The 12,609-nt window shown below is 46.6% G+C and overlaps 1 protein-coding gene across 1 annotated transcript; it reads right to left on the bottom strand.

Annotated features, from left to right (window-relative positions):
- Positions 1-929: 929 nt before the first annotated feature.
- Positions 930-11,575, bottom strand: Cdca7 (cell division cycle associated 7). The gene is given in 10 exon segments (XM_036185846.1): positions 930-2,096; positions 2,399-2,493; positions 2,495-2,536; positions 2,932-3,081; positions 3,697-3,834; positions 4,164-4,364; positions 5,181-5,264; positions 5,733-5,975; positions 8,815-8,937; positions 11,527-11,575. Coding segments are annotated over 10 exon segments (1,128 nt in total). The 5' UTR covers positions 11,548-11,575; the 3' UTR covers positions 930-2,065.
- Between the last annotated feature and the right edge of the window lie 1,034 nt (positions 11,576-12,609).

The following is a 12,609-nucleotide window of genomic DNA, read 5'->3' as shown; positions in this document are numbered from 1 at the left end:
CAGGAGTCTGGACAGCTGAGCAGTTTGGAGTGTTCACTCATTCGTCTGCATGGACTCGAGTCCAGTCCCAGCACCCACATCTAGTGGGTCACAACTGTCTGTAACTCAAGCTCCATGGGATCCAAAACCCTCTTCTAGCCTAAGGGAACCTGCACACATGCAGAAGAAACCCAGGCAAACGTATAAATTAAAATCTTTAAAATAAATAATAAAGCGGTTTCTTCAAGGCTTGCTTCAATTTGCAATCCTCCCGCTTCAGTGTCCTGTGATTCCACGTACCACCACGCCTGGCTCTAAAGTCTTCTGTAGGTTCTAGTTCAAGGCATGGATCACATTTAATAAGTATTTGAAAAGTGTATAGCTGGGCAGTGCTGGCACACGCCTTTAATCCCAGCATTTGGGAGGCAGAGGCAGGTGGATCTCTGTGAGTTCCAGGCCAGCCTGGTCTACAGAGTGAGATCCGGGACAGCCAGGGCTACCCAGAGAAACCCTGCCTAGAAAAACCAAAAGAAAAAGGAAAAAAAAAAAAAAAAGAAGAAGAAAGGAAAGTGTATAAAAGTGGCCAAGTACTGAAAATGATAAAGAAAAACAGCATAAAACTTCCCAAGCACATGTTGCGTCCTGTCTGTCAACGTGGTTATTGTGGTCTACTTTCTGATTCCAGCGAAGAGTCACATCATCAAATGGGACCCTGTTCAAAAGAGCTGGCTGTGGGCCTCAGAAATTTAATACAAAAGAAAGTTTTAGAAGAGGCAGAAATGCCCTTTCAAGATACAAGGAGAAAAGAGGGTTAAGTATAGTAATGTAAGTTTTTTAAAACAAAAATAGACACACAAGTTAGAACAAAATGTTTTATTATTAAAATAAAAACCTTTGTATAAAAGCATTACAGAGCAAAAGCTGTATTTACACTGAATGATTCAAGGTCCAGCTGCATCACAGGCAGCGTGAGGCACGGCCACAGGTTACACGTGTGGAGTCAGTCACTTAGAGTCCACGGCTACTCAAGGACCCGGCTAAAGGAAAAGGGGAGGGAGATGATTCCCGCCACCTGCCATACACTCATCTGCCATACACTTGCAGAGGTAACTCGTTAACAAGTGATTGAAAGCTACCCCTCTCTAAAGGATCACTGTTAGAAAACTCATTGTCACAAAACTGTTAGAACCTAAACCCCGGATGCGACACCACCCCACACCACCCTACACGAGTGTCCTCTTCAGGAAACTGCCAGGGACAAAGTGAAGTCCTTGAAGGCCACTTTCTCCAGTGGAACAGTGGGATTTCACACCAGCCCGTGGTGGTCTCCTCATCTTCATTTCCTGGAATGCCTTTTCTACAGCAATTTAAGTAATTATGGTACCATGTCACCACAAACCCTTGGGTGACTGTGTAAGCCAGAGGAACCGCTCTAACTTAAGAACGATCTCAGCAGCAACAGAGTCTCCACTGTGACAAGTGCACACCGAGCCCAACACAGAGGAGCTGCATTCTCCAGAAAGTTATTCAATGTGCTACTCCACTTCCCAACAATTACCTCACTTTTCCACATCGTGTTCAGACCTTCATTTGTGCCTTGGCCTTACCCATTTCAAATGTCAGCCAACAGAACACTGAATATTCAACCGCATGCATTGATTCTGTGTGAACTTAGAGAGCTGTTCTCCGCAATTCACCAGAACCGTTGGCTCACAATACTATTGCACCCCTAAGTGCTTGGATTTATGGGTATGTCCTGAGACTATTTCAACACCAGTAAGACAAATAATGCTTTCTAAAACTGCCGCTTAAAAAGAACTCAGAAACCTAAAAAGTGGTGGCAAAGGACCATGGGAGTAGAGAAGCTACAAGGTAGAGCCAGGGCAAGCTTTGGGAAACTACATGTAGCTGAAGTGTACCTAGCGGTATGCCTTCCATGATGCTTCCGAAACAAGTGTGAATCTAACAAGATTAACCAGACTGAGTTCCAAGACAGACTGGTCGCCAAGATTCTTACTCAGGTTTCCATCAACGACGATATCAAGAACAGGAGAGCCTTGAGAAGCCAAAGGCAGGCGGTGAATCTTCAGGCTTGCATTTCAAACTCCTGCTTCAGACTGGAAGACAAAGGGAAAGACATCAAGAGGGTTTTCCACCAATAATTCTCTTTGGAAAGTCAAATTCATTTCTTTTAAAAACAAAAAAATAAGAAAAGTTTTTGTGGAGCCCTAACATGCATAGTGTCAACACATGTGTCTTAGACACCCAACCTGAATGTTATATCCATGAAGCGCTCACAGAAAGATGCATTTCCACTAACATTCTCCTGCCCCAAGAGGACCACTCTTTGGACCTCTATCATCTTATTAAGGCATGAATGTAAGTCTCACGTGAAAGAGAAAATCACAAGGGCCATTACCTTTTCAAGTAAGCATGTACGTTCCCAAAGCCGTGATACTTGGCTAAATACACGAGGACTCCCGTGGCGCACCGTCCATCCCGCTGGCGGCAGAAAGCTGCAGTTGCAAATTCCTCGACAGGGCGGGCAGTGCCAGTTCTGAAGAATTGTGGAAAGCACCCTGAGGCGAAGCATCGCTTCCCCTCCATCTGTCCGTTCCATTTCTTTAGCCGTTAAAGTACTTAGTATCAACTCAGTCACCCTGTGATTTTTTTTTTTTTTTAAATAACTAAACCATAAAACAGGGGTCCAAATTTCTGTTTCAGTTTGAGAACATCTGCCTAGCATATATGGTTCCAGCCTTGGCAAACACACACACACACACACACACACACACACACACACACACGATATAAATAAGAAAGTTACACAACCACCACCAGGGATGAACATCAGCTTTGAGCAGCAACCTTGAGCTCTCTGGATAGTTCCGTCGTCCATGGACTCCTGACACCAGGAGTTCCAACCCTTCCCTGACCTTTTAAGGCGCCTACCGGGTCCAAGAGAGCATCCTTGACCTCTTCACCATAGCGGTTTCGAAGGCAGGGACCACAGAACTGGCCCCGGATGCCCCAGCAGTCCGGGTTCCTGCAGTTTGTTTTGGTATCAATGGTTTTCTGGCGACACTGATGGCAAGTAGAGCCCTGGAAGGAAGACCAGATGAGAGAAGATGCAAACACGGCATTTTGTAGAGAAAAACAAAAACAAAAAAATGGCATGGAGAACACCCACACTGTTAATGAAAGGACCTGACACTTGATCTGTAAAGTCTGCGTAGCACCTACATACACAAGTATGAAAGCATCTCAAGCAAGGCTTTCCCACTCTACTGGTGATACAATGTAATACTGTCAAAACTATTTGGGGGGCTCAAGGCCAGAGTACATCCTTAACCAACTCGAGGACCTGGGTTCGATCTCCAGAATGGGGAAAAGAAAATTCCACCCAAATCCACTTTTATCCTCTTTTCCAAATCCATTTTCTCTTTTAAAATCTTTGGCTCACCACTGCATTCCCAGTAGCTGTCGATACACACACCCTAACAATACACAGTAAATCCCAGCTGAATGAATCCACTTCTAAATTAAGAAGATGTAACCCTACTGCAGACTTCCTAGGCAGATTAATTCAATCCCAGGCATACTGTGAAACTCTTCTTCCCTTGAATGAAAAAAATGTGCCAGCATGAACGTCCAGACCATACACCATGTGCAACACTCTTAGGTGCTTATTTCGAGACATAACCTTGGGGCACTCACCATCGATCGGTTGTAGATCTTCTCGCGAGAGTTGCTGCAAATGTTCTTGATCTCTTCCTCCGTAACTTCTTCTACCGGGCGAATTATATGTGGAAGGGTCATGGACCCAGGGCGACGACTTCTGGGCATGTCGTCGTCCTGAAGAAGAAGCATGAAACTGAGTTCCTCTCTGTAGCCCTAAATCTCAGGATGCTTTGTTTGAAACTTTTCACAGAAAATTCAACCTGGGAAATTTTTCTTGCTTATGGAAAGAGGGAGCGGCCCATAAATTTACTGTAAGGATAACTGGCCAAAAGCATAGAAATAATTCCTACAATACTGAGAAGTTGAAAATCTGACTCTTGTCTGCTAACAAAATTAAGTACGCCTATGTAGCATTCATGACTTGGGATGGTCTGAAGCTGTATGCTCAATGCCAAGCTTCCTGAAGATGGGAAACGGAAGAGGAGAGATCAACAAGGACTCACATTCATGTAGCCGTCCGCAGACTTCCTCCTTCTCACTAGCATGTACTTATCCTCTCCCTCCTCTTCTTCCTCCTCCTCTGTGGGCAGAGTGGCCAAAGACCCCAGGATCCGGGACCTTGACCTGGTAAGAGGCCGGGCTCTCCGTTCAGGGTTCCTTCTGGAAGCCACACCTGGGAATGTGCGTCTTCTAGGTGGCTTTGACTGGTGAATGAAACATACAATATAGATCCACTTGCTCTATTACAGAGAGAAGCAGCACCTGGAGAAGCTGCAACTTTCCCTTAGGGGGGTTTAGGTCACAGAAGAGCTCCGTTTTCACATTTCCTCTGCCCTTTCCATGATGTGTAAACACCAAGCCCAGAGCCATACAGCCCCTGCAATTTTCATTTATTCTTCTATTTAGTTCTTCTGTCGTTTACTCTTCTACTTCAGTTACCGAGTGTGAAAACTGAGCTCCTGACCCAAAAGCCTTCCCATGACGTCTCCAGACTCCTGAACGCACATACCATCTCCACGCTACACAAAGAATGCTTGGGGTTCTTCCCGCCATTCCTTGCTGGCTTCCAGCCTGACTCCCCATGGGGAAGTGGGGGAATGCAGGCTTTTCTTTTATGCCATAGCCAACACAACAGATTTTACCACCCCGTCCACACCAGCTTAGTCCCTTGGGATGCCATCAAATACCATTATTAGGATATGACTTGACAAAAGAAATCGTGTGTGCTTCCTTTTCCCTCAATCGGTTTTTAAAAATAGCATGTACGAGAAAAATGTGCTGCTTGGGGACATGGCGACAAGCTGTCAATCTTCCTTGCTGCTCATATGAAGAAGAGCAAGGATCAAAAGAAGCGTGGCCACAGGGTGGGAGAGCCTAAGTGTCCAGAATGCAAAGATCATCCAGGGCCCCAAGAAGGCTGTTTCTAGCGACCCCACCCCCAGCACAAAAACAAGACCCTAAAAATCTCAGGGATCTGCCCTGGGCTTGTCCAAAACAACAGTTTAGAAAGAAGCACTTACACCTTTGGATCTGTGGCCGGGGAGGGAATGTCTTCCAGAGAATATGCCAGGGAAGCTTTCTAATTCTGACATGAGTTTTGCAAGCTAAAAAGGGGAAGAAAGTAAACGAAATTATAACTGGTGACAAGAGGCAAGCTGTGGAAATAATGCTAGCCTATGCCTTAACTTTCTACTTAACAAGCTGGCATAGTCAAGTTTCTGACTTCCCTACTACAGTTATCCAAAGCAGCCACAGGGGCTGTAGAGAAGGCTCGGCAGTTAAAAACACTGGCTACTCTTGCAGATCCGGGTTCAGTTCCCAGCACCCACATGGTAGCTCACAATCATGCCTAACTAACTCCAGTTCTAGGGGACACAAAATGCCCCCCTCTGGCCTCCAAGGGCACCACACGCATAGCACAACCCCCCCCCCCCAAAACAAATATAAAATTCAAAACACACCATGAAGTCTTCACAACTACGTGGAAACAGTTCTTAGGAGAGAGGTACAAGACATAAGTTTGCTTAGAGAAAAGCTGGGAAGGGTGCCGGTGCATCCCAACCAACACCTACCATGGCTTTGTTTTGCTTAATATTCAGAGCCCTTTTCTCCAGGAAGTTCATGCCGTCCTCTTCCTCTTCAGAGTCAGACTGGGAATCGTTTGCAGAGTTCTCAGAGGGTTTGGAGGGGACTGCTTTTTTGGTGGCCGGCCTCCGGGTGTTCCGTGCTGGGAACTTCATGGCTACCCTGAGAGGTCCAGGGTGGCGGCGGCATTGACTCCGGGTCCTGCAGCCTTCCCTGTCTACCTGCAGTCTCTAGTTAAGAGAGCAAGGGGGTTGTGTTAAGGACCCGCGACTGGCAGGCAAGCGGCACCAACTGCTACAGATCCTTTCAGAACAAAGGACGAGAGCAAGTCAGCCCAAGTGGACAGCAAGGATCATGGGCAAGAAGATGAAGACTTGAAAATGCATACAATGGGAAAAGAGCCTGACAGGGTGCTCTTCTGAGACACTGCCCCAGCCACCATCATGGTCCCAAGACCTGTGCTACTAAACGCCTGCCCCCTTCCCATTTCCTTAAAAATAATCCCTCCTCATTTTCATAAAGTCCTCTAGGGCATCTGTGTTTCACCCATAAACATGGTTTCAATGCCTATGATGGTATTAAATAATATACCAGACTGCCAATTTCTATTTCCTTTTTAATTGTGATTTAAATACACCTCATTCGCTTCACTGAAACTTCAGGTCCATTCAACAAAAAGCTATGTGGCGTGTGCTGGCCCATGCCAGTTAAGCCCTACAAGTAGGGATCCTGGGCTCCACAGCCAGCTCTAGGCCAGCCTGAGTTCTACTGCCAGGCTCTGCCTCAAAAACACACAAACAAGCAAAAAAATACCAAATCTTCCCAACACCAGTCCCTGGCAACCACCATCTTTCTAGTCTTTGAATGTGACCAGTCTAGCTAACACTCAAATTAACCGTTTTTTAAGTCAAGATCTAAGATATCACTTCATACCAACCAGTAAAGCTAAATCTGTCAGTGTGCTCAAAAGTTAAACAGAGTCTACATCTTCCAGCCATCTACTCCTAGACCCAATACATAGACACATAAAAGCTTAGCACATGAATGTTCATGACAGCATTACTCTCATTTCTGCATGTGTGCCCATGCATGAGTGTGCATGTGTAGGCCTGAGCTTACTATCAGGAATCATCCTTGACCTTACTGAGACAGGCTCTCTCAATCAAATCCAGAGCTCACTGATGTGCCATATCTGGTTAGCTAGCTTGCTCTAGGGATCCGAGCTCTGCTTTCTGAGAAGCTGGAACTACAGATAAGCCACCATACCCACTAAGCCTGTATGATGGTTTCTAGACACTGAACTGCAGTCCTTATACTTGCAAGGCAACCTGAGCCATCTCCCCAGCCCCTCAAAACACTGAATGGGCTGAGGATGCAGTTCAGTGGAAGAGCCTATGTTTAGCATGTCCAAGACCCTGGGTTTGATCCCCAGTGCCAACAAATAAGGATCCCCATGGGCAGCTTTTAGCATTTCATGTACTTTTAGTGTTCATGGATGGAGAGCACAAAACAAAACTTTTGTGAATTCTTAGCACTTTTGACCAACTAGCGTTTTAGTCATCACAAGTTAATACCCCCAAAGAGCTAAGAGACTGCTAGAAGAGTCATGCCACAGACAATGGGTCACTTCCAGATCTGCAGACTGCCGCCAGCTAACAGATGCCAATCAACACCAGTTGGGAGCAAAGTCTTTTTTTATTAGGGAAGCATGCACTGGTACAGCAGCTGCTGAAGAAACCGTTCTAGGCCAAGTGCTGTCACTTGGAAAGGTGTCATTCAAGCGATGGCCTGCAGGGACGTTGTCAGGCATGGAGAAGGGAATACCATGCAGGTGACTATAATGCACACCCCACTTCCTTAGGAGACGGTTTAAGCACACCATGCACACAGGCAGGTGACAGCCGAGAGGGGTCAGAAGCATAGGCGGACAGGCAAAGCAGGCCAGCGAGCAAGGAAACACTGAAGCAGGAAAGGCCCTACTTGTCATCATCGATGTGGTCCTAAGAGGCTCCCAAGAACTGGTACAACTGGCACCACGGAACCCAGCCTTGTCAGTTCTGCACCAGCACTGGGCTGGGCACCTGCACGTAAGTGCCAATGTAGCTAAATCTTTAGGACATATGTGCTTCCTGGGATCAGGCCAGATCTGCAGCTAATGACAATCTGTAGGCTAGCCAACTTTATTTAACAAATCTCCAAGATTTTTAGAACCTAAAATAATCGTGTTAAGGCCTACATGCAGGACATTGGTAAAAATGGCTTTAAGAGACACGAATAAAACATTCATGATCAGGTCATCAAAGTCTCCTAGCTGGACTGAAAGGAGTTATAGGTATGAGGGGAGGAGGTCAAAGGGCAAGTCTCTGCAGCCTCTAAATGTACCTCACTTCTTGATACTGGTGAACTTCTCAAACTCACCATTCCATCTTGTATCTCACTCTCTGAAAAACCGCAAAATGATTCATCATCAGAGTCGGCATGAAAAATGCTGGCCAATTCGTTAGTGACATCTGGCCCTGGTTTCTGTAAAAATCCACAATGGCTTAAGACATCTTGCACCTCACCCTTTGAAAAGCCGCAGAAAGATTCATTATCAGAGTCCTCATAAAAAACATTAGCCAGTTCTTCACTGATATCTGACCTGAATTTAGGTTTCTGTAAAATAAATAAATGTGGTTGTGGATTTTTTTTCTCTTTCAAGAACCAATTTTCCATAAAGCGTGCAGAGAGCAAATCACATTTACAAGTGCACTACAAGAGAATGGCTTTTGTTACAAAGAAAAATGGTTCAGAGGTTTACAAATGATTTCTGAGTTGTTATAGCAAGTCATCAGCCATGTTAGGTTAGGCGACACTTCAAAAGGACACAATGAGCAGCTAATCTACCTCCAACAATGACTACCTAGAACCCCAGCAAAGAGTGAAATGAAATTACAGCGCATGCCGTATTTTCCTCACGGCTGCATAGAAATGCAGGCAAAAAGCAAGCAGTGTTAATCATGCACAAAGCATCTCGGGGCATTTGGAGCATTGCAGACTCAATTCTGTTTATTCTGGGGCAGCACTTACTGTGTTTGCAAAATTATCAGAAGCAAAGCTGTCACAACTGTCATCGGAGGATGACGACGTTTCCATGGAAATCAGCTTCATATATCTGACATTCTTTAAGTTCTTTACTTTGAGAGCCTTTTGCTGCAAAGAGAAACGGCAACACCATTAAGTGGAATGCTTCCTGCAGTACAGAACTACTAAAGATGTTGTTTCAGTTTGGTAGGCTTAAACAGCAGAGGAGATGAACACATTTTTTTTTTTTCAGGCTCTACAGAGAAAAAAATGAGACTGGCAATTGCTACAAAAAAAAAAAAAAAAAATCAACCCAGGTCAAATTCTAAGAAAGGATCTCGTCTGGAGAACATTTTAATGATATTTATCAATTTATCCAAACATCTGCAGTTACTTCTCTTCCCAGCCTATAATCCTAAGCATTTAACATTATATTGAACTCACAGAGCTTGATGCCAGCTCCTAAAATCCAACCTCATTTTTTCTAATTGAACTGTACTTCTAAAAGGAGATTTCAAAAGTGCAAGATGGCAGAGCAATTTTTCTCCCTCAGCCAAAAATCAAGCTAATGAGGTCTTTTTATGTAAGCTTTGGGCTCTGCACTGTGATGCTAATTTTCCAAACTACAAAAATTGGGCAGGTCCTGTGCTTTAAGATGGCAGCCATCCAAATAGGCCCTGTTCCAATGAGGAGGGGTACCGAGGTCCTGCACAAGTCCTTACAAATCAAGTATTATCAGCCCGTAACCACATGGTACAAGGAGCCAAGTTAGAGGTGGGACACCTGGTTCCATCTGAGCTCTCTACGACCATGGTCTCCAGGCAGCTCTTTCTCATGGCCCCTTAAGACCTGAAATTTTTAAGACTGGGGTAGTGCTCAGTGGTAAGTATTTGCCTAGCAAGCAAAGTCCTGCCTGGGGTCAATCCTCAGCCCACGGGAGAGAGTTCTTTTAAAAAAGCCTTTCATAAGGTCAAATTACTTGGAGAGATGAAAATGATCCATTCGTTCTCATTTATAGCCCTGTACTGTTCACTAGAAAATGTAACTTACCAGGACAGCCATTTTTTGCCATTTCTTGGAACATGATATTTCCAAAGGGTCACATTAGTTCTTATAGTCTTAAATAGTCAAGAAATAGCAGTATGTTTTTGCACTGGAAACCTTAAAGGACAAGCTCTTCTTAGCAGTTCCACAGGAGTGCCCAGATGTGTTAGGGGGACAGAGAATGCCTAGGTGTGGAGAGCTGGACTGACTTCCAATCAAACGCTCTGCATTTCAGTCTCTAAGATTCAATAAAATTATTTCCCAGATGATGGCAGCCCAACCTCCCCTCATTACATGTGGTGATGGAGAGCGACACAATATAAAGGTTGTATTTACAGTAAATGTTCAAGCCGCTGTGCTATTAGCAGTTAAAAAGCATCTCCAAAGTCTCTGCCCCGTTTTCCAGACGAGGAAGCCCAAAGCAACAGGGTGAAACACAATGCAAAAACCGAAGAGATCCCCAGGACAGCAGAGCTCCTTAAATGACTTCCATTCTCCCCACTAATCAATCTACCTCCATGTCAGCCTCCAGGGAGGCATTCTATCGAAAGCCGCCCGGGGAAACAGGCTAAGCTTTAACAAGACAAGACAGGCCAAAAGTCATTCACCAGCCAAGTACATCCCTGATGGAAAAGACACAGAAAGGCAGAGCAAATGGCCATGCCTGGGATGAACTTTCTTGGCAGATATAACTCTAATTCCATTTATGGGGAGTGAGGCCGGGATACTTTAATAGCGATGTTTGCTTAATTCTTTGCAGAAAAAAGTGACATCGTTACTATCACTTAAATGAGGAAAACTGAAGTGAAACCGATTCCTCCAGTCAGGTGCCCAAATGTGCACCTAGGCCAATACCCCACGGGCTGAGATCCGCTACCGAACCACGACCCCGCCTACCCACCCAGACCTGCCATCAAGGGTCCCGAACCTCCGATATTTATTTTAAAGCACGTCACTGTCTTCCTTTCCGCCCATCCCCCCACTCTTCAGGGCAGGACGTAAGTTCTGGCTTCCGTTGGGGCAAAAAAGTAACGTTCCACTCGCAGCTGCAAGTGAGGAGGAGACGCAGAGAAGCACACTTAAACCGCCGTGATGCACGGCTTGCACCGCTAGACCCCTAAACTGCGCTTAATTACAGCCTGGGACTAAAACAATACCTTCTCCCACGTGCACAACCCAAGTTCTCAAGAGATGTTCACAAGGCCTTTAAACCTAAATCCAGAGATCCAGAGTGGTTGAAGGGGCCTCAGAGGAGAGGAAGCGGGTCCCGGGGCCACCAGTGCACGCGTGGATACGCACCCGCCGTGAGCGAGTAGTGCTGGGCATAGTCCCAGGGGATAGAAAGGCTGGGACTCGACCGCCGACCACCACCGCCAGCAGCCAGCCCCGGCCCCCGGCGCGCACGTGTACCACGAGCGCACGTACCGCAGGCTCCCTGAGCGCTGCCAACCCCGTGCGCGCCGAGGGGCGCATCACCCCGGCCTAGAGTTATTCTAGGTGCAAAGATTATAAGAAAAGCAAAAGCAACCGGTGACTTCCCCCAACCTGGAGACGATCAGGAGCGCCGTAGGACAAGGGAGCGGCGCTCACCCGCGGAGTTGTAGGGAAGTGGCCCCGGCCCGCCGGCGTCCAGCACCCACCAACCCCGCCCCGGTGCACCCGGCCGAGCCTCACCCGCGCGCGGCGAGCCTCCATGCTAGCAGCGGGTACCCAAGCACTCGGAACAGGGACAGACCAGAGGAGCCCACGAGCACTTGGAGCCGGAGCAGCAGGAGACCCCGGGCAGAGGCGGGGCGCGCACTCGGCCGCCGGAGGGGCGGGGCCGCCGGCTTTCCCGCGCCGGGACACAGGTCCTGCCAGCTAAGAAGACTTCTCTCGCCGCACCCGAAGCGCTCAAGCCCCAAGGGAAAAAATTAGAAGTGGTTCCGATCGTCATAATCCTGAGTGTCCTCGGAAACTGCTGAATGCGCGTTGAAACAGTGGCATTTTGGGGACTTAGTGCTGCCGGTTCTTTATGGAGCTGCGCGGTCCTGGGAAAGTGGCGCGAAAGTGACTGCCGCGGTCCCGGGACCGGCCGGCTGATTTGCATGCAACACGCGAGCTGGGAGGACTGGCTCAGACTGCGTGCAGAGCCAACCCCAGCGTTCTCATTTCTGCTGTGGTTTAATCTTTTAAAAATGGATAAATGTCAAAGAACCCAGCAGCGACACCACCCACAACTAGCTGATTTATCCCGGGCGTAGCACTTCTTATCTGGCAAACCACACCATTATCTGCCTGAAGTCATTAGCTGTGTTAAGTTCCAGTGCTTCCGGAAAGATTCGGAAGTCGACTGGTTTACCCTTGACCGGTGGGTTTTAAAGTAGCAAACATTTCCTGCAGGTCAAAAATGACTTACCTGGAGGGTAAAAGTCTTTAGAGACTTATCTCTCTGAGATACAAGCTGCAGACGATTACAAAGAGGATTGTCCGGTTTTTCTCCAGGCAAAATTGGGAACTACCGGAGTTAGTTAGAAAGACCTGTTTTTCATTGCCCTTTTCATCAAACTGGGCATATCAGTGAAATAAGTGGGGCTTCTTCCCTCTTTTTAAAGAGCAAAACGCACTTGCTACAGAAGAAACAACCGGAAAAACTTGAGTGCTTTGAGACTTTAATCATAATCGTAGATTTAAAACAGCGCTTGAAATGAAAGCATTTCCCCTCATTTCAAAACTTTCCTTTGGTATTGATGTCGCCAGTCCGTGGCAGTAAATAGA

The sequence above is a fragment of the Onychomys torridus genome, chromosome 4, assembly GCF_903995425.1.
Source record: "Onychomys torridus chromosome 4, mOncTor1.1, whole genome shotgun sequence".
Taxonomy (NCBI): domain Eukaryota; kingdom Metazoa; phylum Chordata; class Mammalia; order Rodentia; family Cricetidae; genus Onychomys; species Onychomys torridus.
This window is presented reverse-complemented; position numbering and strand designations above follow the sequence as displayed.